Source organism: Toxotes jaculatrix, chromosome 5 (genome assembly GCF_017976425.1).
Source record: "Toxotes jaculatrix isolate fToxJac2 chromosome 5, fToxJac2.pri, whole genome shotgun sequence".
In the NCBI taxonomy this organism is placed as follows: Eukaryota; Metazoa; Chordata; class Actinopteri; family Toxotidae; genus Toxotes; species Toxotes jaculatrix.
This window is the reverse complement of record NC_054398.1, coordinates 24,545,264-24,567,677: the sequence shown is the minus strand read 5'-3', so window position 1 is coordinate 24,567,677 and position 22,414 is coordinate 24,545,264. Positions and strand designations below refer to the sequence as shown.

The 22,414-nt window shown below is 40.7% G+C and overlaps 1 protein-coding gene across 1 annotated transcript in view; it reads left to right on the top strand.

The window, feature by feature from the left end:
• Window positions 1–4,274: 4,274 nt before the first annotated feature.
• The window catches only part of LOC121181999 (copine-8-like), a 49,518-nt gene continuing 31,378 nt past the window's right edge, over window positions 4,275–22,414 (top strand). Inside the window, exons 1-2 of the mRNA XM_041038258.1 lie at window positions 4,275–4,437; window positions 18,039–18,079. Coding sequence (XP_040894192.1) covers window positions 4,355–4,437; window positions 18,039–18,079 — 124 coding nt within the window. The 5' untranslated portion in view covers window positions 4,275–4,354. The remainder of the gene's footprint in view (window positions 4,438–18,038; window positions 18,080–22,414) is intronic.

The following is a 22,414-nucleotide window of genomic DNA, read 5'->3' as shown; positions in this document are numbered from 1 at the left end:
TGTGTGTCAGTGAACAGATCAAAGCTCCCTGATCAACCTTTTCCAGGGTTGTCCCCCTTATCTCCCTTTCTATTTGCACTGAATATAGAGCCAATACAGCTGTGGTTGTTTTTAAGAGTCATAATTAAAAGGTGTTTGTATGCTGATGGTTATTACCTTTATTTTTTTCTACAACACAACGTGTACCTGTCAACGACTGCAATCTGCAAAAACAGTGATTAAATGTGTGAAGATGATAGTTTTCGCACTTGATTATGTGTTCAAATGTCTACTGTGTTCCTGGCTTGAAACAGAAACAGTAGATATTTTAATTTTCACAAGCACTTCCAACACTTTTTATGCTCATTCTGTCTGTTTTTTTACCTGGATAAAAGTCTCAGAGAGGTAAAAGACTCTGTGATGCAACCAGACAAAATCAATTGAATTCATGTCGGTCATCTGTGTTTTTTTAATTCACCTTTTTCCAGTGTTTCAGAGCCAAATGGGAGACAGATCATCTTGAGGCTGTTTCTCTGTTGTGCAAATTGCCAGGTGTTGAATGCAGGTACTGATGAAGGTACTGTAGTGTAACGAGGCATCAATTTGACCAGAAAATTGCACTGAAATTTAGGAGGCGACATTCAGCCTCCTCATCCCAAATGTGACTCAGAGAGATGGGTGAAATACTGTGGGTGTCACCTGTGACAGAACAACAAAAGAATAAATCAATACAGTATTTAGAGGCCTTAAAAAAATAAAAAAAATAATTATATCGAATAAGCTGGAAACTTGGAAACTGCTATGGTCTCAACACTTTTCCAATTAAGGGAAGTCTTAGTACAACAGCATGCGACAATAATGTGCTTCCTACTTTGTGGAAACAGTTTGTGGAAGGTCCTTATGCCCCGATGCACAAATCCAGGTGTATGAATAAATGGTTTTCCCAGTTTTGTGTACATCATCTTGACTGGCCTCAGTGTTGGACCTCACTAATTGCTGCAGCCTGGTTCCAAAATTTGAAGGAAAGTGTTCCCAGAGGAAAGCAGGTGGTTATCATGGCAGATTAATCAACTATCACATATGAATGTAAACTTCAGAAGCCCACAAACTTTTGGTTATGTAGTTTTTGTGTTACTGTGTGTTTCCTGTTTTACTTTGAAATTGCATTCCATATATGCTCCTTATGGCTTTACTTCCTGTCTGATTTTTCCACCCACCTGTGTGATTGCTTGCTCCGCCCTGATTAGTTTCACCTGTGTCCTTTTGTTTTCCCCTTCCCCTGATCAGTTCATCAGTGTTTTCTCCCTCAGGCTCCTTGTGGACTTTTGAGTTGTGTTCTTTGGTTTTTCCTGGCGTGTAATTTCCTGTTGCTGAGTTTTTTGGATTCTGATCATCTCCCTTTTTCTGCCTTAATGACTGTAAGTTACTGCACACCTCCAGCCTGCATCTGTACAAGTCTGCATTTCTACAACAATATTTCCCAACCTGGGGGTCGGGCCCCCTCCTCAGGGTCACAAAGTAACAGTGAAAGGTCATTAGATGATTAACAGTTTAAAAAAAGAGGAAAAAATATAACATTTTATTGACTTTTTGCTCTCTGCTTTCTAGCCATGCTAGCTTGAGGGGTCATCCACTGCTCTATAACACTACTGAAAAATGTTAAAAATGGGGTTGTCAGTGTTCGTCTGTTGGCTGGTCCAACCCTTGGGTACAGACTGAAATATCTCAATGACTATTGGGTGAATTGCCATGAAATTCTGTGCAGACATGCATTGTTCCAGACAGTACGAAGCCCCCCTGAGTTTGGCGATCCCCCGACTTTGCAACTGGCGCCACGTTGAGGTTGAAATTTGCGGTTTGGAGTCAGGCAGAATCATACAATTCAGTCAGATCCATTTCACCTCATAGAGAGCACATAGCTCTCCTACCAGGTGTTTGACCTGCAGACCGGACTTTCTGTCTATTTCTTCAGACTAAGTGGAGCTGACACGTGTTTCCATTTTTAGCTCTGCGGTTCATGCTGGGCTGGTTAATTGAGTTTGTTTTGCTCAGGTGGTTTTGTCATCTCTCTTCAGTGTGACACTTTTCACCGTGGTCCAGTCACAATGTCATCAACTCTTACCCTTTCAAGTCTGTCCACTGGCCTCAGCTCATGTGACCTCCTTTTTTTTTCTTTCTTTTTTTTAACCTGACAGTTGTTGAAGGAAATGGCTCACCCTGAGTGGATGGAGAATTAAGTGTGTTGTTACAGTCAGAATAATAATAATAATAATAATAATAATAATAATAATGATCCATGTGTGGCCTAATTAATCCATCATGACTTTTGCTTTGTGTTTGCGTGATTGCCTGTCACCTGTAGGTGTTTTCAGTCTCATTTTAAAACACTGCATGTCTTTTAATCATTCCAAAGTTTCCATTCTTCTTTAACTTATTAGTCGATATACATCACACTGTTAGTTTTATTACTTTCCACTTGTACTCCAAGCACTTGGAGTACAATGGAGTAATTGAATTTTCTCCCACCCACGAGGATGACTCAGCTGGCTCTTCTCTGAACGATCCTAATATTTCGATGGAGGGAACACAGACTCTCTTTTTTTCTTTTAAACTTTTCATCTCAATTATCTTAATATTTTAAATATTAAGCTTTTGGATAATTCAGTCTTGTCAACATGATTAGAGACGATCATAACATCAGTAAATACAGCAATTCAATAACAAAACAGCTAATTTTTTTTGAAGAGTAATTGTCAAAATACTGCTGGGAGAGAATTTAATTGAATCAACACTGGGACTCTTCACCTCTCACACCATGCTGAAATATCACAAAAATAATGGTCTCATTTTCATTAAGTGTGGGAAGTAAAGTAGAAAGTCCTAAATGGGAGTTTAGGCATCAATCTCAACTCCCAGCCAAGTAATCAATGAGTTTATTGATCAACAACCTTATCAACCACCTGCAGATCTATTGTGGCTGTTTTGTTAAAGTCTACAACTTGAACTTTAAATAGCGTTTCTCATCAGCTGTCTGAAACCTGTCCTCTTCTGCAGGGCCACTTGTAAGTAGTTTTTCCTCATTAACAGAAAACCTGCGAACACACTAGTTTTCACTTGTAAAGAAACTGTACTGACTTCCTTTCATTGACTCATTGACAACATTTACCACAACCTTACTTATCCTAAGCTTAATTTAACCCTAAAACTAAATCTTAACCCTTTAAATAGACATTTGAGGAAGCAAGGACTAGTCAAAATATCCTTACTCTCAAGGTCTAAAATTCAAAATGAACTTGGGAAAGATGGGCACACTGTACATGGCTGCACACTTTTGTTTTGTCATTTGTCTCATTTTCTGGAGGCGGTTAATCTCTACAGTAAAAGCAAAGCACTGTGAGAGGTGAGCACCAAGCAATGTCAGTGGCTCTGTCAGTTAGTTCGCTGCTTTGGTCCAGACTGAAGTAACTCAACAACTACTTGACAGATTGGCATGAAATTTTGTACAGATGTTCATGATCCTCAGAGTATGAAGCCCAGTGACTTTTGGTGATACCCTGGCTTTTCTTCTAGCACCACCTGCACGTTAAATTTTGTGTTTTGGATTGAAATGTTGTGACAGTTAGGCCTATTTGTTAAATTGGCATGTTATTAAGTTCAGACATTCATCCTCCCCTTGGATGAATTGTAATAACTTTCACAATCCCTTCACTTTTCATGGAACAGTAGCGCCACCATTAGGTCAAAATTTAGTGTGTTCAATGACCCTCTGGGTTCTCCGGACATGTAGGTTTATAATCTTTCAGAGAAACTAAAGGTTACTTTACACTGATATAAAACAGCCTCACACAGCAGTTAACATGGCTGTCATATGTCTAACTGCTGTGTCTGCTCATTATCACACACTAAATAAACTACTCTTGACCATTTTAATGCCTTATCCTCACAAAATAATATGATTTCCAAACTCAAACCAGAGCCCAGACCCTGAACCGCAACTGAACCTGTTCCTAATCTTAATCTAAACTATTTCTGAAAAGCTATTTGGTCCTGTGTGTGTGTGTGTATCTGGTGTGTGTGTGTGTGTGTGTGTATCTGGTGTGTATGTGTCTCTGTACGTGTGTCTTCCCGCCCCTTCACAACCGTCCTCTCTCCTCCGGAGCACCGAGGCGCACAGAGACGCGAGTCCGACGCGCTGCAGCTCCGCGTCCGCGTTTTCTCTCTCCGGTGCTTCTCGCTTCCAGACAACAAACAGCTCGTTGTCTCCTCGTCGCAAGCCTTCCTGTTCACTCATCCTTCCCTCTTCTCTCGGTTCCTCTCATGCCGCCGTTAAGGCGCTGGATACGGGGCGGTTTGTGATCGACCAAGCAGCAGCTCGATGAATATGGCGTGTATTGGGGACGCAGACCCTTTCACCGCTGCGATACCTGCCACCAAAGTTGAACTCACGGTTTCTTGTAGGTGAGTAGAAACTGCTGCAGGTTGACCACACTGTCTGCTGCTGTCACACACACACAGAGGACATGTTTGTAAGTGTGAAATTATTCTGATATTTGAGTCCTGACTGGGGTTAACTGTCGGTCACCACGATGGATGGATGTAGTGGAGAGACGCTCACTTTTATCGCCAAACACAGTTGACTGTAATTTATTTTAGTCTAGAATGCATGGTTTAAAATGGTCAGTTTTCTCTTTGGACCACAGCTGTGGATAAAGAATGAAAATAAAGGGACTTGAACGGTGAGCTGGAGGGAAACGGAGCTGAATTTTGTGCGTCTGTTTGGCAGCGCTTTGCCTTTGGTTGGTCGCCAGATGGAGGTCAGAGTTGACATGTCTCTACTGTATTGTGGCATCTCCGAGCTCTGACACAGCTGCCGCACGCAGAGCTGTGAGAATTCATGTTTTTATCACAGTAAATAGTCGCTTTCTGTCAGTGATGTAATATTTCATAAATTCCTTCGGAGGATCTTGTGCTTGGAGACTGGATGAAACATGCATGAACAGTCTGCTTGGTTCAGACTGTGGCGGTTTTACAACTGCAGCAGCTTTTCCACTCTTTTCCTACTGTAGCACTGATAGTAGAATGATATACTGTAGAAAGTCAGGGGGTGTGACGGAGTGATATTATACCTCCAGTAGCCATTCATCATCACAGCATCACATTTATTTAACTGAATACATTTGATCCATTTCTGTGGATATGTCTGTCACTGTATCTGCCTGAGTCTATTTATCTATCTGTCTGTCTGTCTGTCTTAGAGTTGACACAATTCTGTTACTTATTGGTCAGTCAGTCCACAGAAGGTTTATCAGCGGCTTTTCTGATCTTTGATTTAATACTTCAGTCAGTTTTCAACTGAAAACACCAATCCTTCTCTGGTTGCAGCTTCTCCAGTGTGAAGATTTCTTTTCCTCTTTTATATAATTGTAAATTCTGGGAATCTGGGAAACTATGATGGACATTTTCTTACAGTTTTCTTACATTTCACAGACAGGCTATTTAATTAGATGCAAAAATAATGGTCAGATTATTCAGGAAAATAACAGTATTTGCCATCTTCTTGCTGTCTTCCATCAACAATCTAGATCTCTGTCCTCTGTCCACCCCGAGCTTCATCAACAGCTTCAGTGCTGGGTTGCAAATAACATAATTTCCCAAAGTGCAAGGTGATGTCTTGGATTTGGATTCTTGGTTGAAAGATCCAGTGTCGTGTTTGAAGAGATGAAACGATCACGAGACAAAGAAGAGCTTTACATCCTTAACTGACAAGCTGAAACTAGGCAATGTGTTTCCAAAATGGTTGCTCATTAATTTTCTGTTGATTGACTTGATTATCTGATTTTAGCCATTTTAGCTTTGCTTCAGTGCTCTTTGGAATAGATCCTCGTTGTCTCTGGAAGGATGGACGCTATTCTTCTGAAAGATATTCCCTCCATTGGTGTTTCAGTGATGCCAACATGTCGTTCCAAAATATCCCAGGAGTGTTTGTTTTAGTTGAGCTCTGGTGAACGTGAGGGCTTTCACATATACATTACATCATTTCCACTAAACCAGAGATGACTGATATCAGTAAATTAAACAGCAGCACTCCATAAGTGATTAGATGTTAAAGTTATTTTTCAAAGAAAAATACCTAAAATTTGACAGAGTGCATTTTTAAAAAATATAGTAAAGCTTTGTGGAGGTTGAGAGTTCAGTCGTATCTCATGATCTTCATCTTCATCTTAAGTGTTGGGAAAAATAATCAATTTGAATACTTCAGCTTGCATGAATACTATTCTGTAGACCAAACAGGTAAACAGGAAAATAATTGGCAGATTAATGGTTAATACATTTATGTATTAGTTGATACATCAAGCTAGCCAGTGGGCTCTCTTGTCATATATTGACTCTCTTGCATTCATAATGTGTCGTCACTCAGTTATTGAGGTTTTTTCTTCACCCATCATCCATCAGTATCATATTGATAATGGTATATTGATAGTGGATTTCTGGTAAATTGTCCACTGTACAGTAATCTGTTGACAATTGTTTTAATTACATTGATGCATTATTACAGTATGTCTCTAAAATATCAGACATGACAGAAAAACAGTTCATCAAAGCTTCTCAGAAACCAGGGTTACAAATTGAAATTCTTTGTTTTGTTTGATGAACAGTCCAGCAGCCAAAGAGATTCAGTTAACTGTTAGACAGTATAAGACAAAGACAAACAGCAAATCCTCAGGTTTGAGGGGCTGGAACCAGACAAGATTTGGTATTGTTGCTTGAAATATGAGTCAAACAAATCGATAACGTCCTGTCTATTGATCAATTAGTTAATCAACTTATCATTTTAGCACTAAAAGCCTGTAATCAACCCCAAATATCACTGATTTTATGATGGAAAATAACATCATCACTTCTTCTTCTTCTATATAGTATATATTTATATTATGAGTCTCAAGGTATGCAAGACTAGTCAGGCATATTGTAATGTTTGTTCTGGTCACAGTTGTTTAGCTCTACTGGGTTGGGGTGAGTTTTGCTTTTTTGCCAATATTTTTTTTTTTAACTTAAAAACCAAGTCTTGTCAACCTGCTCTGAGACACATAATGAACAGAAGAACAAAGACTTTGGACTGAATAATGTTTCCTCTGACCTAGAATCAGCCACTTGCTGCAGGAGACTGAGCTGTTGTTGCTGTTTTCTGCCGGTCTAAGATAAAAGCTCGATAATGGCCCGACAGAAGAAGTCAGCCCGGTAATGACCTTAATGATTTTGAGATCAGAGCCTGTGAAGATTTTTCTTCCAAAATGAGGAAGCCACCATCTGGAGAAAATAATTGTTCTTTTGAAATGATGGCATCATGAAAAGGGGGGGAAAAAAAGAAAAGCTCTTCTGTTAGGAGTCATGACTCACTTCTGTTTTCCTACAAAATGCTGTTCTTACACATGCAAACATTATATATAAGCTCGGGCCCATGTGACCGTGAAGAGGAATAAGTGGTTAAAGGAAACAGATGGATGGGTTGACTAGTGTACTGACAAATTACCACATTTCTTTAATGGTTGTAATGGAGTTTTGAGTCATGGGACCATTAAGTAATGTTTCTGTTAGTGTCCGTCAGATGTCAGCAGGAAACCGTGGACAGGTTTTTCTCACAGCTTAGCCTGTAAATGACAAAGAATAGCTCCAACAGAAACATCCAGTGAAGAGCTGATACTTGTATTATTTGCTATTTCAACCTGATAACTAGTGTTTGTGGAACTTGAGCTTCCCCGAAATGTCAAGTTAGACAATCCTGGCTGTGTAACTTATTTCTAACAGAGCGCCCGCATTACAAGCTGGAGGTGTGGACTTTAAACAGCATCAGTGTTTATCAGGCAGTGAAGCTCTGAATGAAAGACAATACTTGCATTATGGGAAATGTAGGGAATAAAAGCCAGGACATCTTGGTCTCTCTCTGCTGCTTCATTTTGACCCTGCCTTTTGTTTGCATCCCCCAACTTTATGGAAGCACAATACCAAATCACTGGAGTCCTCTGAAAGCTGAAAATCTTGTTTGTGCTCTGCTCCTGATGTAGAGGTGTACTCCAGGGAGTGTCAGCACACCAGGGCTGTCACTTTTCAAAAAGTCAAGTTCGACAGAATTCAAACTAACACGCAGTTCATTCAAAATGATCAAACGCGAGTGTGAGTGACATGCATGTGTCACGCATGTGTGGCCAGCGTTGTCAATCCATACATATTTTCCCGTGTGGTGTTATCCAACTGCATTATGTGTCTTAAGATTGTGATGTAACTTGGAATTGTACACTCTGGCTTTATCTTTGTTGGTATCTAATATATTTGTTTGTTATCTAAGGTGTAGAAAACTAAAACACTTCCACTCAAAGCTTCTCAGATGCTTTGGTTTGGTGATTATCTGATCACCACGGCCTTGTTCGCTACTTCTTATTGAACAGTTTGAATAAATCATTTTAAGAATAAGTAAGAGCCCTACAGTACAAGAAGACTTGGATGTGGTTGGAGGTATAACAGTAACAGTTTTACCCTGGTGTTCAGTCACAGTTTAAGCTATCTGTGTTAGTGCTGAAACAATTATGTTCTTGATTAATTGTTTAATTTGGTCCAGAGAACAAAAAAAAGCCGACCATGATATCATAGAGCCCAGGGTGACACCTTTAAATATCTTGTTTGGTCTAGAAGAAGTTTTATAATATAAGACTGAGAAAAGCAGCAAATTCTCACAATTGAGAAGGAGAAACCATAAAATATTTGCCATTTTTTTCTTGAAAAAAGACTTAGATCATTAATCAGTAAACAAAACAGATGCAGATTCATTTTTTGTCGACTAATCAGTTGATTGACTAACCGCTGCAGCTGTAATTTACAAATCTTTGATAAAGTTTCACATGTGATTTTGCTCTGAGTAAAAAAGTTTCACTGAATGCTCTTCTTGTTGAAGCGTTTATCCTGAATACCAGAGCGCTCATGTTTTCATCCATAAAATTAAATGACATTTATAGTTTCCTTTATTTGACAGACGCGTCCATTGATGAACAATGTTAGTTTGATTATATTTTAAAAAGAAAAGAACCATAAAAGAGTGTTTTTGTTTTTTAAAATTTTTTTCAGCCACCTGAGCTGAAGGCAGAGTCGACACCTTCAGCAGCTTCACCAACACGAAATTTACCAGCCCTGAGCTGGTGGGTGGTGTGATTTTCCCACTTTGGTGTCTGCGTGTTGGCAAAGCTATTGAGGCATTCAGTCTAGATAGATCCCATCTTTCAGTGAAAGCCCTCCTTCACTCAATAAGTCCGAACCATCGCCAGACTCATCACGTGTGTAGTCAAGCAGAAGAAGTGACAGATTGATTAACTCAAGTCCAATATTGCGCGTCAGTGGGAAGAAAATCCTGGAGTCTGCTGCAGCGGCATGCAGCTGTTTGATTGATGAATGCCTATCATCCCTGATCAGAAGGCCTTGATGACACACACGGCGTATTGGAGTTTAGTTTTTGTGCATGGACAGTAAACAGCAAGCCTAGCAGGCCTGTAAAGCTGCAGAATCAAATGAACCCTGCAGATGGTCGGTCCTCGGAGAGTGCTTGTGCACACAGATGTCGGTGTTCACGTCGGTATGGCTGTCCTCTGATCTGAGCGGTCCACAGCGGAGAGATAGCCGTGACCTTTGGGCACAAAAGGTAGGAAGTGTATCCCGTCGAAGAATTGACGTGTTGCGATGTGGCTGTATTGAAGCCGGACGCTGACCTGCTGAGAGGCCGGTCGATGTGTCACAGCCGATGTTGCACTTTCCACGAGGAAGGTGAAGAAAGAGACAGAAAGATTTGTTGGAGCAGAGAAGGAATTCTGTGTGCATGTTTCTAACGAACAGCCAACGTTACTCCAGTAACATGCAGGTTTATCAGGCACATACATTTAAGCCTGACAAGGTCGTAGTGGAATTATCTTCAGTACCAATGTTTGAATGCTGTAAATGTTCAGTGGGGTTAATGATGTTTATTGTAAGTTAATCTGTTAATCAACTCATTGATCATTTATTCTATATAAGGTCAAAAAATTGTAATATCACCAATCGAGTTACTTTTGCTCAATATATGACTGAAATGATCAGTTATCAGAATAATTGTTGATATATTTCATGGTCATCAACTAATGATTATTAGACAAATCACATCACCATTAGTTTGACATAGTTGACAAACTATGTCAGAAAGTCAGACACTGAATACATTTTTTTTAACCTAAATAATGACTTCATTTTTATTTTTATTTATTTATTTATTTTTTAAATTAAAACCCAACCACCCTCTGTTGCTATGAACAATCCCAACCCCAGGTTTTGTTCATTCAGGTCTGATCCGTCTCCCTTTCAACCATCACCCAACCCAACATTGTGTTTCAACCATAAATAATTTGAATCATGTCAGAGAGACACCATCAAACTGCCATTGACACTCTCTCAGGAACATTCAGCTCCACTTTGTAAGCCATTGTAGCTCATCCAGGTGATATTGTGCTTCACCAGAAAATTAAACACCTGTTTGTTTGTTTGTTTTTTTGTTTTGTTTTTTCTAGAGGCTGCTGCAGGATTAGCAGGTGTTTAATGTTTTTGCCCTGTTATGCAGACATCTACTTGATAGCAAACCTGCCATAGAAGCAAAGACCCTCTGGTTTTTAGCCTTTTACAGTTCATATTTTCATTCTAGTCAAAAACCTAAAATCCATCCATCTATTGTCTGTTTTCTTAACTGCTCATTCTTTACAGGTTCTTCACACATTCCCTCTGTTTGCATTGGTACCTGTCTGATCTCTGTCCATTAACAGTTATGATCTCTGTTGCCTCTAATGCATCTGAAAGGTGCTAAATAACAGCTGGCCGTATGTTGTGGTTGCAGAGGTCTGTCTGTCTGTCTGCTGCGTTCTGCCAACAATGTAAACTCTTCTCTAATTAATCACCGCGTTCGGCAGCTCAGGGGTTTAAATCCAACAGATTACACTTCTGACCAGAGGAAAACTCGTGCTTGTCAGTTTGTGTAGCTTAGCTGAGCGGTAGCTGTTGATGGCTGCTTAGAGACATTAGGGGACCTATTTTACTGGTGGCATGAGGCCAGGGAAAACACAAATGGAGTAGTTACAGAGTTTTTCTGAGGCAGTTGTCTTTTTTTGTGTGTGTTCTTGCTTTATTTTTGTGCCTGTTTGGTAATGTTTCTGGCTCTAAACAAACCAGCTTGCGCTGCCTTAACACCCTCTTAGTTGTTTATTTGGAGGTTAAGTTTTTGCTGACATCGTGTCAATGTGTAAACTCAATTGTATGTTTATTATTGAGGCCATAGTATGGTGGTGTTGTACTGGACTACATTATATTGAGAGGAGTCTCTAATTTGTTGTCCCTCACATTCACATGGGAGAGCAGGGCAGAATATTAGAAACGCCTCTGAGTGTAATGCAGCTCAGCACAAGACCATCACTGTGGTCTTAGCGCTAAAACATACAACTGAATTAACAACTTTATGACAGTGTCAACAAAAACTGAGAATGATTGGCTTCATAATAGTAGACTTGGTGGCAGAACAGTTGCATTGGATGAAGTGACTGCTGAGTGGATGCTGACAATGACATAAAGAAAACGGGCCATTAATTTAACAGACAGCTGTATAATATACAATAACAGCTTACTTTTTAAAAGATACTTAACGGTTTCATGTGCTGCCAAATGTATTATAACATCCTGGAAACTGAGCGTATCACGGCAGCAGTGGTAACTCGTATATCTTCAGTAAAACATACTTAAAGCAGAGGATTAGAGAATAAGTGTTGACACTTCTGTGTGATATTGTATTTAAAATACTTCTTGACATGAAATGTAGCCCACGTAGCAAATTTACACAAAATGATAAAGTTGGTTTTAATCTTTTACAGTTTATTGAAGATTTTGTTTTTCCTGGTCTGTTGCTTGTTTCTATCAGTTCACTGACTTGAGACCTGAGTCGTAGCTGGATGGACACATGGTTAAATTGATTTTAAATAACACTTGTCTTGTCGTGAGGTAGAATAAATTCAGAGGAGCGAGGCAGCGGAAAGTCCTGCGTGTACACTTTGTTTATGTAATTTAGCATTTTTCCCTTGAGTTATTATTCTTCATCTTTCTTTTTTCACATTGTTTGCGGTATCTATTAAAACGTGTTTTTTTTCCTGTGTAGCTCATTTTCAAAATGTCATAGCTTCTCATACATTTCCACTCGATTCCACTTTAGTTATCAGGTGGATTTGTTTGCTAATAACTAAAACTAAACAAGTACAACTTCAAGTTCCATCAACCATAATGAAACAAAGTGGATTGAAACTCACCTAGTCAGACTCTTCTGTTTGCCCTCCACTTCATCCTCTCAGTGCTGCTTAACCTTGCAGCTTTGCCAGCTAAAGTGTATTGGTTCTTGGTCTTACAAGTTTGGCACCATTTAGGTGCAAAGAGCAAAGAGCATAAAACCAACAGATCACGTTGGTCTCAGGTGGCAGGTCCAAACCGCAGGAGGCCCAGCGGGGGTCATGCTGAGTGGCTGCATTAATGAGTTTTTGAAGGAGCCATTTAGCCTAATTAAGGCACCAGTCAGCCACCGTAGCTTCACCTGGTTACCTCAGAGAACCAACATGGCTCCATCACATTACTAACCACCTCACCTCCTGCCCCCTCTGTTCTTCTGCTTTCATCTTTTGCGTAGCCACTTTCCTCCATCTCTGTGATTGCGGTGGACAGATTTGAAGACATCATGTTGATTAGTGTCCAGCGTTTGATGCTTTTCTTCTGAGCACAATATGAGATTTTTATGCAGATTCTGGGTTTTAAGCTCAACATAATTCATGACTTTTCGACTTTCAGAGCAAGCAGTAAATACATTAAGGAGACAGTATTTAATGTCAACATCCATAATGCTTTTCAGTCAATATACAGTGTGTAGTTTTTGCTATATGTGAAAGGGATTGTCTTTAAGAAAAGTGCATGTATGGTGGGTGGAGTTGCTGTTTGTTCTTAGATGTTAAGAAATTACAATCAGATTTATCAGGTTAACAGGATGTCAGTGTCAGTTTGACAATATTTTCACTACAGATCTCCAGCAACCCTGGCAGAGACATTATTGAAGAAAACTGTAGGATCTATTTTTTTGTTCAAAGTTGTTTAGTTGGAGTTGTAATGTGAACATTATTCTGCATTACCTTGCCTGAAGGAAGCAGTGATGCAGTCACTGCTTTAGCAGTGTTGAAGAGATGAAGCTTAAGATCCTGTTGCAGAAAATCATGCAATACCTAGATGAGTAGAAACATGTCTGAAGATGTTTCAGATGAGTTGTTGTCAGGACCAAACACTAAGTTTAAAATGGTGCTGTGGAGCCACAAAGCTGGATTTACACCCAGTGGTCTTATTGGTGCATCAGGGAGCTGATGTCCCAGATACGGAAAAAGACCGAAACGGAAAATTTTTTGCATTGGACAATTTATGTTAAACCTTCTGTGCTTGTGTTAAAACAGTTTGCATTATGTATGAGGGAGCTTAACCCTGTTAACGCCTGCAAGCTGCTGTCTGTGTATATATATATGTTTTTTTCTGCAAGAGTAACAGAGCTAGTTCAAACGTTCCCAAAGTTACTTCATCAGTCACTTTTATTCTGTTGAAAAATACACCTGGACTGCTGATGTTGTGAGGTCTCTCAGTAAAGTAGGATTCCTTTAGTTCATTATTGGATGCACATCACTTTGCCCTACAAACACAGAGAATCTTAGAAAATCGTTGGGAGTTAAGAGAGAGTCTCGGGTGCTTCAAAGGTGGATTGATCAGAACAGCTCTGAGTTTTCTTCAGACTCAATTGACCTCATTGATTGGGTGTTATCCTCCCAGTAGGCTAAGCTTGTGCTGTTCATTACTTGGGCTTTGTTCACAGTGGGGGTGTCTTGATTATCTAGTTTATAGCTCCCACAGACAACCACTACTGCACTAACAGTAAGCGAACCTGCACACTGGCTTGGAGAGCTAAATGTCAGCTTTGCGGACTTACGTGAGGTTGCGCAACGGGAGTGACCACCCATGCTGCAATCCAGAGCTTTCTGATTTTAAGAAACAGGAAGGTGAGGAGGTTTTCTTGCTGAGAACGTTTTCTTGCTACTTGTGCTCCCATGGAGTTCAGTGAGCTGGCACTAACGCTGCCAGGGTTAATGCCTCCAATCCCACCGGGGGCCACCCAGGCAAAAAAAATGTTTGTACTCACATCCATCTCATAGCATGTGGGAAGTTAGTTGGAGTAACTGAATGGTGGGAAATTCATAAAGAAAGCATTGGTGGCTGTTTAATATACAGCACAATGAACTTTACTACCATATGATAAAAGTTAGTGTTGAAGTTAATGGGGCACAGTTACAGCGTCGATGGAGGATTTGAAGTTTCTATTGCTGGGAATTCCCTGTGTGGGTGTCCTCCATCTGCAGACTCTGCTTGACTGACAGCTCCCTCACCCTCATGTTAGCTGTGTCTGTCATGGCGGGACAGTTTACTCGGTCACCACTGTTAGTGGTCTTTGCTCTTTACACATCACCTTCTCTGTTCCTTAAATTTGACATTTGCTGAAAATTAAACAAAAATTGTGGAGATGGACAATATGGACATTTAGTGGACATTTAGGAATCTAAGGAATTTGCCTACTCATCTATACTTGTGATGAAATCTTATTTGATCCTCTTTTCATGTTTGGTTGCAACCCTCGAAAAGCAAGCACAGTCAGTGTTCTTGTGCTTTTTGTTTTTTTCATTTTTTTTTCAGAAACACATCTTAGAAAATTTCATCTCAATTGCTCCCTCCCCTCCCCTCCTGTCTCCTGCCCTCCCCTCCCTTCCTGTCTCCTGCCCTCCCTTCCTCTCCCCTCCCTCATACAGGTATTTAAAGCTCCTGCTGCCATGTTTAGGTGGCTGTGATGTAACTGGTGGGATTTCAAATGTAATTCTGGTGTCGAGGAGGGACCTCTCTCATAAATGTTTGATGAACGACGAGGCACTCTGCTCGGACTGCCCAGACGTTTCCCGGGCTGCCCGCGGTGGAAAGGGCTTTTTAAAGAGTCGCCTGTCTCTATCAGGGCCAGGTGGAAGCCCTCGGGTGCACATGAATCAGGGGGAGGTTACCATATCCATATAAGTGTGTGCACTTCTGCCTGCAGATACACACACACACACACACACACAGTTGCATGTTGTCTTTCAGATACTCCTTAGACTCTTTTTTTATTCCTCTTCTTTCCTTAACTTGTTCCCTGCCTCCACACTTCTCATTCTCCTTTGGGAGCCAACAGGGTACAGTATTTCTTTTTACTGGACATTTATCCCATTTGGCAGGTGAAGTCGCCCACTTCTCACTCCTACACAATCTCTCAGACTTTCCGCCAGTCATAAAACACAACCCTGATATGACTAGGCCCGATTCCATCGCTTATTATCATTTATTTAAGGTTTCAGAGCTGGGGAAGGGCCGGTGGGCGGACCCTGACAGCGAGGCAGCAGAGCGTGGTGCTTTACCATCTGGGCCACACTGGGATCAGCACAACCCGAGTGCCTGATCTAGATACATCACTAGCCATCAACGGCTTCCAGACACTCCCTGCTTGTCATACAGGACAGTATGAGCGACAGAGCGCTCGCCCTGCAGCTAGCATGATAGCAGGAGCGTGTCTCCCCCTTTGTTTCTCTCTTGTTCTCTCTCCCTCTCTTTCTCTGTCAACAGTGCACAATATGGACAGAGTCATGTTGCTGTGATTAACACAGCTTAAAGTAATACCCAACACAAAGTCTCTCTTGTAAGAATAAGTCACACCCTGTAGACTTTCCAGGCGGCTGTGAAAAGTTTGTTGTCTCTTACTTCATGGAGCATAATGGCTGAGGTCAACTGAAATTCAATGGATTCGAAATGTGACAAATTTCACTGTGGAAAGAAAAAGCATCAAACTGTCAGATGACTCATTTCTTCATGTTCCAACAATCTGCTCAGTGTGATACAAACACACGCACATTTTCACCAAAATATGGCGAAATTTCTGCCTTCATCATCAGGCATGACCCTGTTAAGCTCGTGAGTTGGCGTGTGCGTTGGTTTTGGTCGCATGACAGCACCTGCCTCCTGCTCCTCCAAGAGACATGTAAATCTTCCTCGGGTCAGATGAGGAAGATCACTGCTGTAGTAAAATGTTGTGTGGTTGTAACTAAAATGTATGACTGTCTTCACCATAAAAACAACACTATTGTTTACATTTAGTTGACGAGGACATGGCATGTACTGTTATGACTGTTGGTCGGGGAAAAAAGGCAGAATGTGGCGTTGTTATAGCATCACAACAAAGTTACCCTGTAAATATGGGCATCAAAAAATATGCACATAGGTTGTTCTGGAAAGAAAACAAGTGTCAGACTTTGCTGTTCAACTTGTTGTGAAATATTCTCACTGCAAACTTCAGTCATTTCAAAGGGCAATTCATCTTTTTTTTTTTTTCCTGCATATTTTGCCACAGATATTTTCAGATAAGTACTGAAGTTGTCCTCCAAGAAACAAGCTCTCATGAACATGACTTTGTACATGATTCATGTTCACGTTAGTGTGTTTTTATTTTGGCTTAGCCAGGACAGCGTCTGGAAGAAGTGAACATGAGTGTGAGGAGAGGGCCAAGGGAGAAGCTGCTATCCATTTGCGTCATGGGTAGTAGGGTTTTTAGAGACAGAAGCATGCAAGTTAGTGAAAGGGAAGAGAGCTCTTTTCAGCTACATCAGTTTGGGAAATTCTTTTTGTCCCCTGACTTTAGGAAGATTCCTTAAATCGGCAAAGTGCTCTGTTACTTTCAAGCTCCTTTGCAGTAGGTTCAACACAGTAAAGGTTTTACATTTTGATTTATTTTTGTAAATTTGAAGATGAGAATGAAGGAAAGTAATTGCAGACATAGAGAGGGTACACCTGTAAAATCTTAAACCAATCTCATATCAGCTCTGGTCACTGTTTCAGAGATATAGTTATATGGTTTTTCCAACTCTATGGTATGTTATGAAGTGGAAGCTTGTGGTGTTGTTGTTGTAAAGTCTCATTATTTATGATCATTAAATGTCATTTACTAGGGTGTAGTTTTACATTTTATGTCTGTATTAACCATTGATGTGGTGTAAAAGACTTTCGGTAGTTCTACAACACTGGAGTTTGGGGGTAAAGTGTCCTGTGGGACTTGCTGCTGATGGCCAAGCCACTCATATTATTTAGTCTTTCTGGCTTAGCGCTATGAAAGCTTTATAGGGTTTTAATGTGCCATTTGGCAGGAGTCCAAGCTGAGTGAGTAAGTGAAGGTTCACCTCTGCCCCTTTGGGTGTTGTCGGGTTTGTCCCCCGTCCTCCTGTCTACCTCCTCCTGAGACTTGGACACTGTGTCACACAGTGTTAAAACCACAAAGGCCCCACCGCTGCTGACGTAACAGGCCGGGGTCTCCCTTTCCTGAGCCCGAGCTGTTCCTCAATTTCTTTCTTCTCGGCTCTCAGGCAGCTGTGACTTGTCGTCTTTGTGTGCATTTTTAATGCCTTCGGAGCGGTTTAACCGCGGAGCACCTCAGTGGCGCCGAGCATCTGCTCTGCATTGGGACTCTTCGGTGCATTTATCCCTCCCTGTGCAAAGAGCGAAGACCAGAGTGTCATGTAAATTTGATGGCAGCTTCCACTGTTGTTGCTGGCACCCAGGGAGCGCAAAACAGTGAAAAATAGGTCCTCTCCTCTGCTGTTTCCTCTGTATGTTTGAAATATAAATGGGCCCCACTTTAAGCTCCATTTTATAGTCTGTTTAATGTTGCTGCCTCAATGCCTGGATGAAATGGCTTTTGTTAATCAAGTCAGAGGAGGATTATGGGTAAACAAGCTATCGGGGTCAGTGAGAGAGCTAATTAAGCGAGGTGTAATGATGTAATAACTTTGTAGTTCTCACTTTCTTTGTTGAAGTGGGACAGCTGTGCAAGACAGTTTTATGTCAACGTGTCTTTTTGTTTTCTTGTTTTTCAGAAATCTCCTGGACAGAGACACGTTCTCCAAGTCTGATCCCAGTAAGCTCGCCTCCCGTCTCACACACACATGTGAACACATACACACACACCAGCTCTCAGCAGGCCAAGCACACATCCACATGCACACACTCAAATGCACATCTACTTGTGCACCATAAATTCTGCAGACAAACAGAAATATTCACAGAAAAACATCCAGCACATGCAGGCAGATTTTAAGTGTACCAACACATGGACACACACACACACACACATACACACTCACACACACTGCCTCACTAGTGTGAATCAGTAGACATTTGCATATGTCAGAGGTCGTATTCGTAACTGGTCGCCGCTTCCAACATGAGTGAGGGGAGTCAGATCATCCTCACACACAAACCAGCCACTTCCCTCCTACAAATTAAAGGACACACAGACACACATTCACACTTCTCACTCCCTTGACAGCAGGGGTTCAATTTGGCAACTGGTCCAGTTGTTTATAAAAGCCCAGTCTAGCAGTAATTTGCCTGAGAAATGTAAAGTGTTGGATTGGATCCTTTTAATGTGCATTTTCTCACCAAGTAACACCTTCAGGTCAGGAGCATTATACCATCACAGTCACATCAGTCATACCTTCACGATCACATATGTACATTACTTAAGCTGTAAACGTCTAAAATGACTGATCCCCTGATTGTTCTGGTTTGACTTTCAGTCCTGTTGTTGAAAATTTCAAATAAAACCCAGCCCCTCTGAACGCTGAGAGCAGATACTCTCAGACTCATGCACTCAGGCACACGTGCACAGACAAGCTGGAAGATTGTAAAGTAGTTCCTTGCTGTTTTCATCTGTCGTGCGCTCTTTGTTTTATGTAACAGACAGTGACAGTCCTGTCGGTTAAAAGCCTCCAAAAATAAACATGATAGGAGGAAAATACTCTGAGTTATGCTGAAACGATAAAGCTGAAATGTATCTATCTTTCATTTTTGCTCTATATTTATCCTGGGTTTGGTGAGCATGCCGTATTTTTTCAGCATCACCTTTCTTCAGTTCCTAAATATTCAGCACTTTGCCACCTGGGCGCTGCACAGCGAACCCAGTGCTGTTTTTAGCTTCGGTCGGTAATTGATGAGCTCCATGAATCGCGGATTGGACCTTTAAGTATCAGACGGTGGGAGAGGAGGATGAGCATCCCTGCCCGCCCCAACATTTATGCAAGGAGGCACTTGTGCTGCGTCCATGTCTCTGCTCTGCTGACAGCACTGGCCCCAGTCACACAGCATTAGATCGCCTCAGCAGAGCCACACACACATGCAAAAAGTGCACACATCCAGGGCCTCAGGCAGACTCACGTACCATATTCATATTAGCTTATAAAGCTGGACAACAATCCAGTGTTTCTGTTTTGTGCATGTTTGTGTGTGTTTTTATATATATGTATATAAAAAAAAGTATGTGTGTGTTTGTGTTTTAGCTGTTGTTCTTGTGATGCATGAATGTGGGTGTGCTTTGATCAGTGCGCTTCAGCAGATTGGAAAAGGGCATTAAGCAGACAGGAACATTATCAAAGTGTGCACCGTCACTACCTCCTACATTCAAAACAGAGATGGTGCTAGTGATGGCGGTGCTATTGTCAAGCCCCTGCCCTCATCATCAGCTTGATGAATAGGAAGAGTGGAAAGTGCGCCAGTACAGATGCAAGGATGCATAGCTATTTACGGGGCGTGCGATTGATATGTCCCCCCCCCCCCCCCCCGTGCAATAATGCAGAGACCATGTGTCATCTGATGCTTCATGGCAAGATTAAAGGATGACTGTATAGTCAGCCATCTGAGCCCCAGCCCGCTGCACATCATCCACAATGCAACATATACGACATCCAGACTGACAGTCTGCCAAAACACCGCAAGTTTGAGCACTTCTGTCACCGCACCAGACGCAGGGTAATTAGGACGTTTGTTCTTTGTGTTTGCACTCAGAAACAGGGTGACATTTTCAACACAGCTGTCAAATCGATAAAAAAAATAAATAAAAAATCATCAGTCTTCTACAAAATGTTAGTAATCATATAGGGTATCTGGGCTTAACATGAGCTTTTTGTTTTCCTAACAGATGAGGTGTCAGTTTTTGGGGGAGAAAAAACAGGAATTCATCAAATAGGCTCAATCATTTTTAAAACCAAGGATGATTTTCACTCACAATCACAACTGCTAATGAGCCTATGATTAAATAAAAAAAAAATTAAAAGTCATTTCATCAGTAGGGGGTAGCTCATACATTAACTCAGGCATAAATTTACAATTAATTCATGCTGTAATTAATGATAATGCGTGTCACTTCGGTGGAAGTTGTTGCCTTCATAATCAGATGTCACAAGTTGTTTTTCATGTAGCTCCTAAGACAGTATGTCTGGTGTAGATAGAATGAAAGCTCCTGTCTTCATCCCTGAAACCGTGTTGTTGCTTTACAGCGGATCCCTTGCTGACAGTGGAACTTTGAGAAGGTTTTGAAATAGTTTTATGAGCCTTCATACCCAGTGACAGATCATGTGATCCTTCAAAGCGTAGCTTTCAGTTGACAGGGTCGAGCAAACAAGCTATGGCCAACTAACCAAACACAATCTCCCATCATGCATTACGTATAACTGCTGGTGACAGAGCATTAATGTCAAGCAGAGGTAGATGATGCTTTGCACTACATTTAGCTTCTTTTTTACAGCTGCAGTCCCTGGTCAGGTAAACACTAACAATAATACAATAAATACCAAGCAGTGTGTGAGACAGGCATCAGTTTATGTTGTCAAAAGATGGACAGTTTCAGTAACCACTGAGCTTCCCAACCAGCTCACCAGCTATGCCGTGGGACACCATGGCTGGTCCACCAGTCCAACAGACTATCTTTGTCGCTACTTAGTACTCACTCAACGCGAGCTAACAGGCTCATGACAGCTTTTTTTTCTCTCTCTCTCTATTTTCTTTTTCTTTTTTAGCTCTTTCGTGTGATCAGATAGAACAAGGTCAGACAGAGGTTGTGGCCTTTGAAAAGAGGTTCCTCTGTCTTCCCCGTGAGGTGTTTTTTTTAAAGATTATTTTCAAAGGATGGTGCTCAGATTATGATGGTGTGTTAGTCTGGATATCAGTGTTTTTAAAGAGCAAAAAAAAAAAAAAAAAAACAGTGAGAGAATAGATGAAGTGCTTCATTATGGCATTTGTTTCAGATTGATCAAACTGGATTGGATTTTACCAGCTGTTTCTAAATCCATCACTAATTTTAAGTGTTCATGTCTTACTGATTACTAGCTGTTTTCAAACTAGTAATTAACTAAAAGTTTGCAAACTTCAGAAATGTCTTAGTTATTAAGGACTTTAGCAATGAATAAATCTGCAGCAATGTCCCCATCAGCTGTGCAAACGGGATAATTGTCTCATCACAAGCTGTAACACAACAGTAACTGCCAAACATAACAGTTTCAGGGGAACAGTCTATATTTGACAATACGGGATGATGATGAGGACGAGCAGCATGGACACAGTTTCATCAAACATGATTTAAAATATATAAATAAAATAAAAGAAATAAATAACTGAAATCATACCCAGTATACATCATTATTAAACAGCATTTTGATCGGGTATTAATCATATTAACCATATTACTTCTTTTACTCTTCACTTTTACGGGAAAACTGCTTTGTATTATTTTTACAGCAGGCTAGTACTGGTCTTGTCAGTTGGCCCAGTTAGTTCTGTAACAATTACAGTCACTGGGAATAAATATTTAGTAATAACTAGCTTCCTTTGTAAATGTAAGTATGGCTGTTTTATTTAAATCTGCATATTTGGATAAACATGTATGTTTCAGATGTAATGGCCATATTGAGAAACTGGCAAATCCAAACAAACCATTTGTTCATTTAGTCAATATGAGCAGATGTTGTGTCCGTAATTGAAATTCTGCCCAGTTTACATCATTATTAAACAGCCTTTTGTTTAGTTAGGTGTTAGAGCTGATATATATATCGACTGTATTCCATTACCAAACAGACATATGCAGAATGACCTTTATTTAATTAGGTAATCTCATAGAGATCAAGATCTCCGCTGCAAGAGAGACCTGAGTCTGCAGGAAAAATAGAGAGAGAGATAAGATACACAAGACGCACAACCCAATATAATGACATACTTTGTCAGATAATGACAAAGAATATCCCAAAAATTTGGTTTGCACTTGAAATTTCAGCAATTTTTAATACAATTCAGTCATAGTGATACATAATCCATATCTTATATTAAAATTTCCACCACTCCACTACTCACTGTGTGTAGTCTCAGGTGTTTTCAGAGTTGTTAGTCACTGCCATGTGACAGGTGTGTGTGAATACAGTAACAG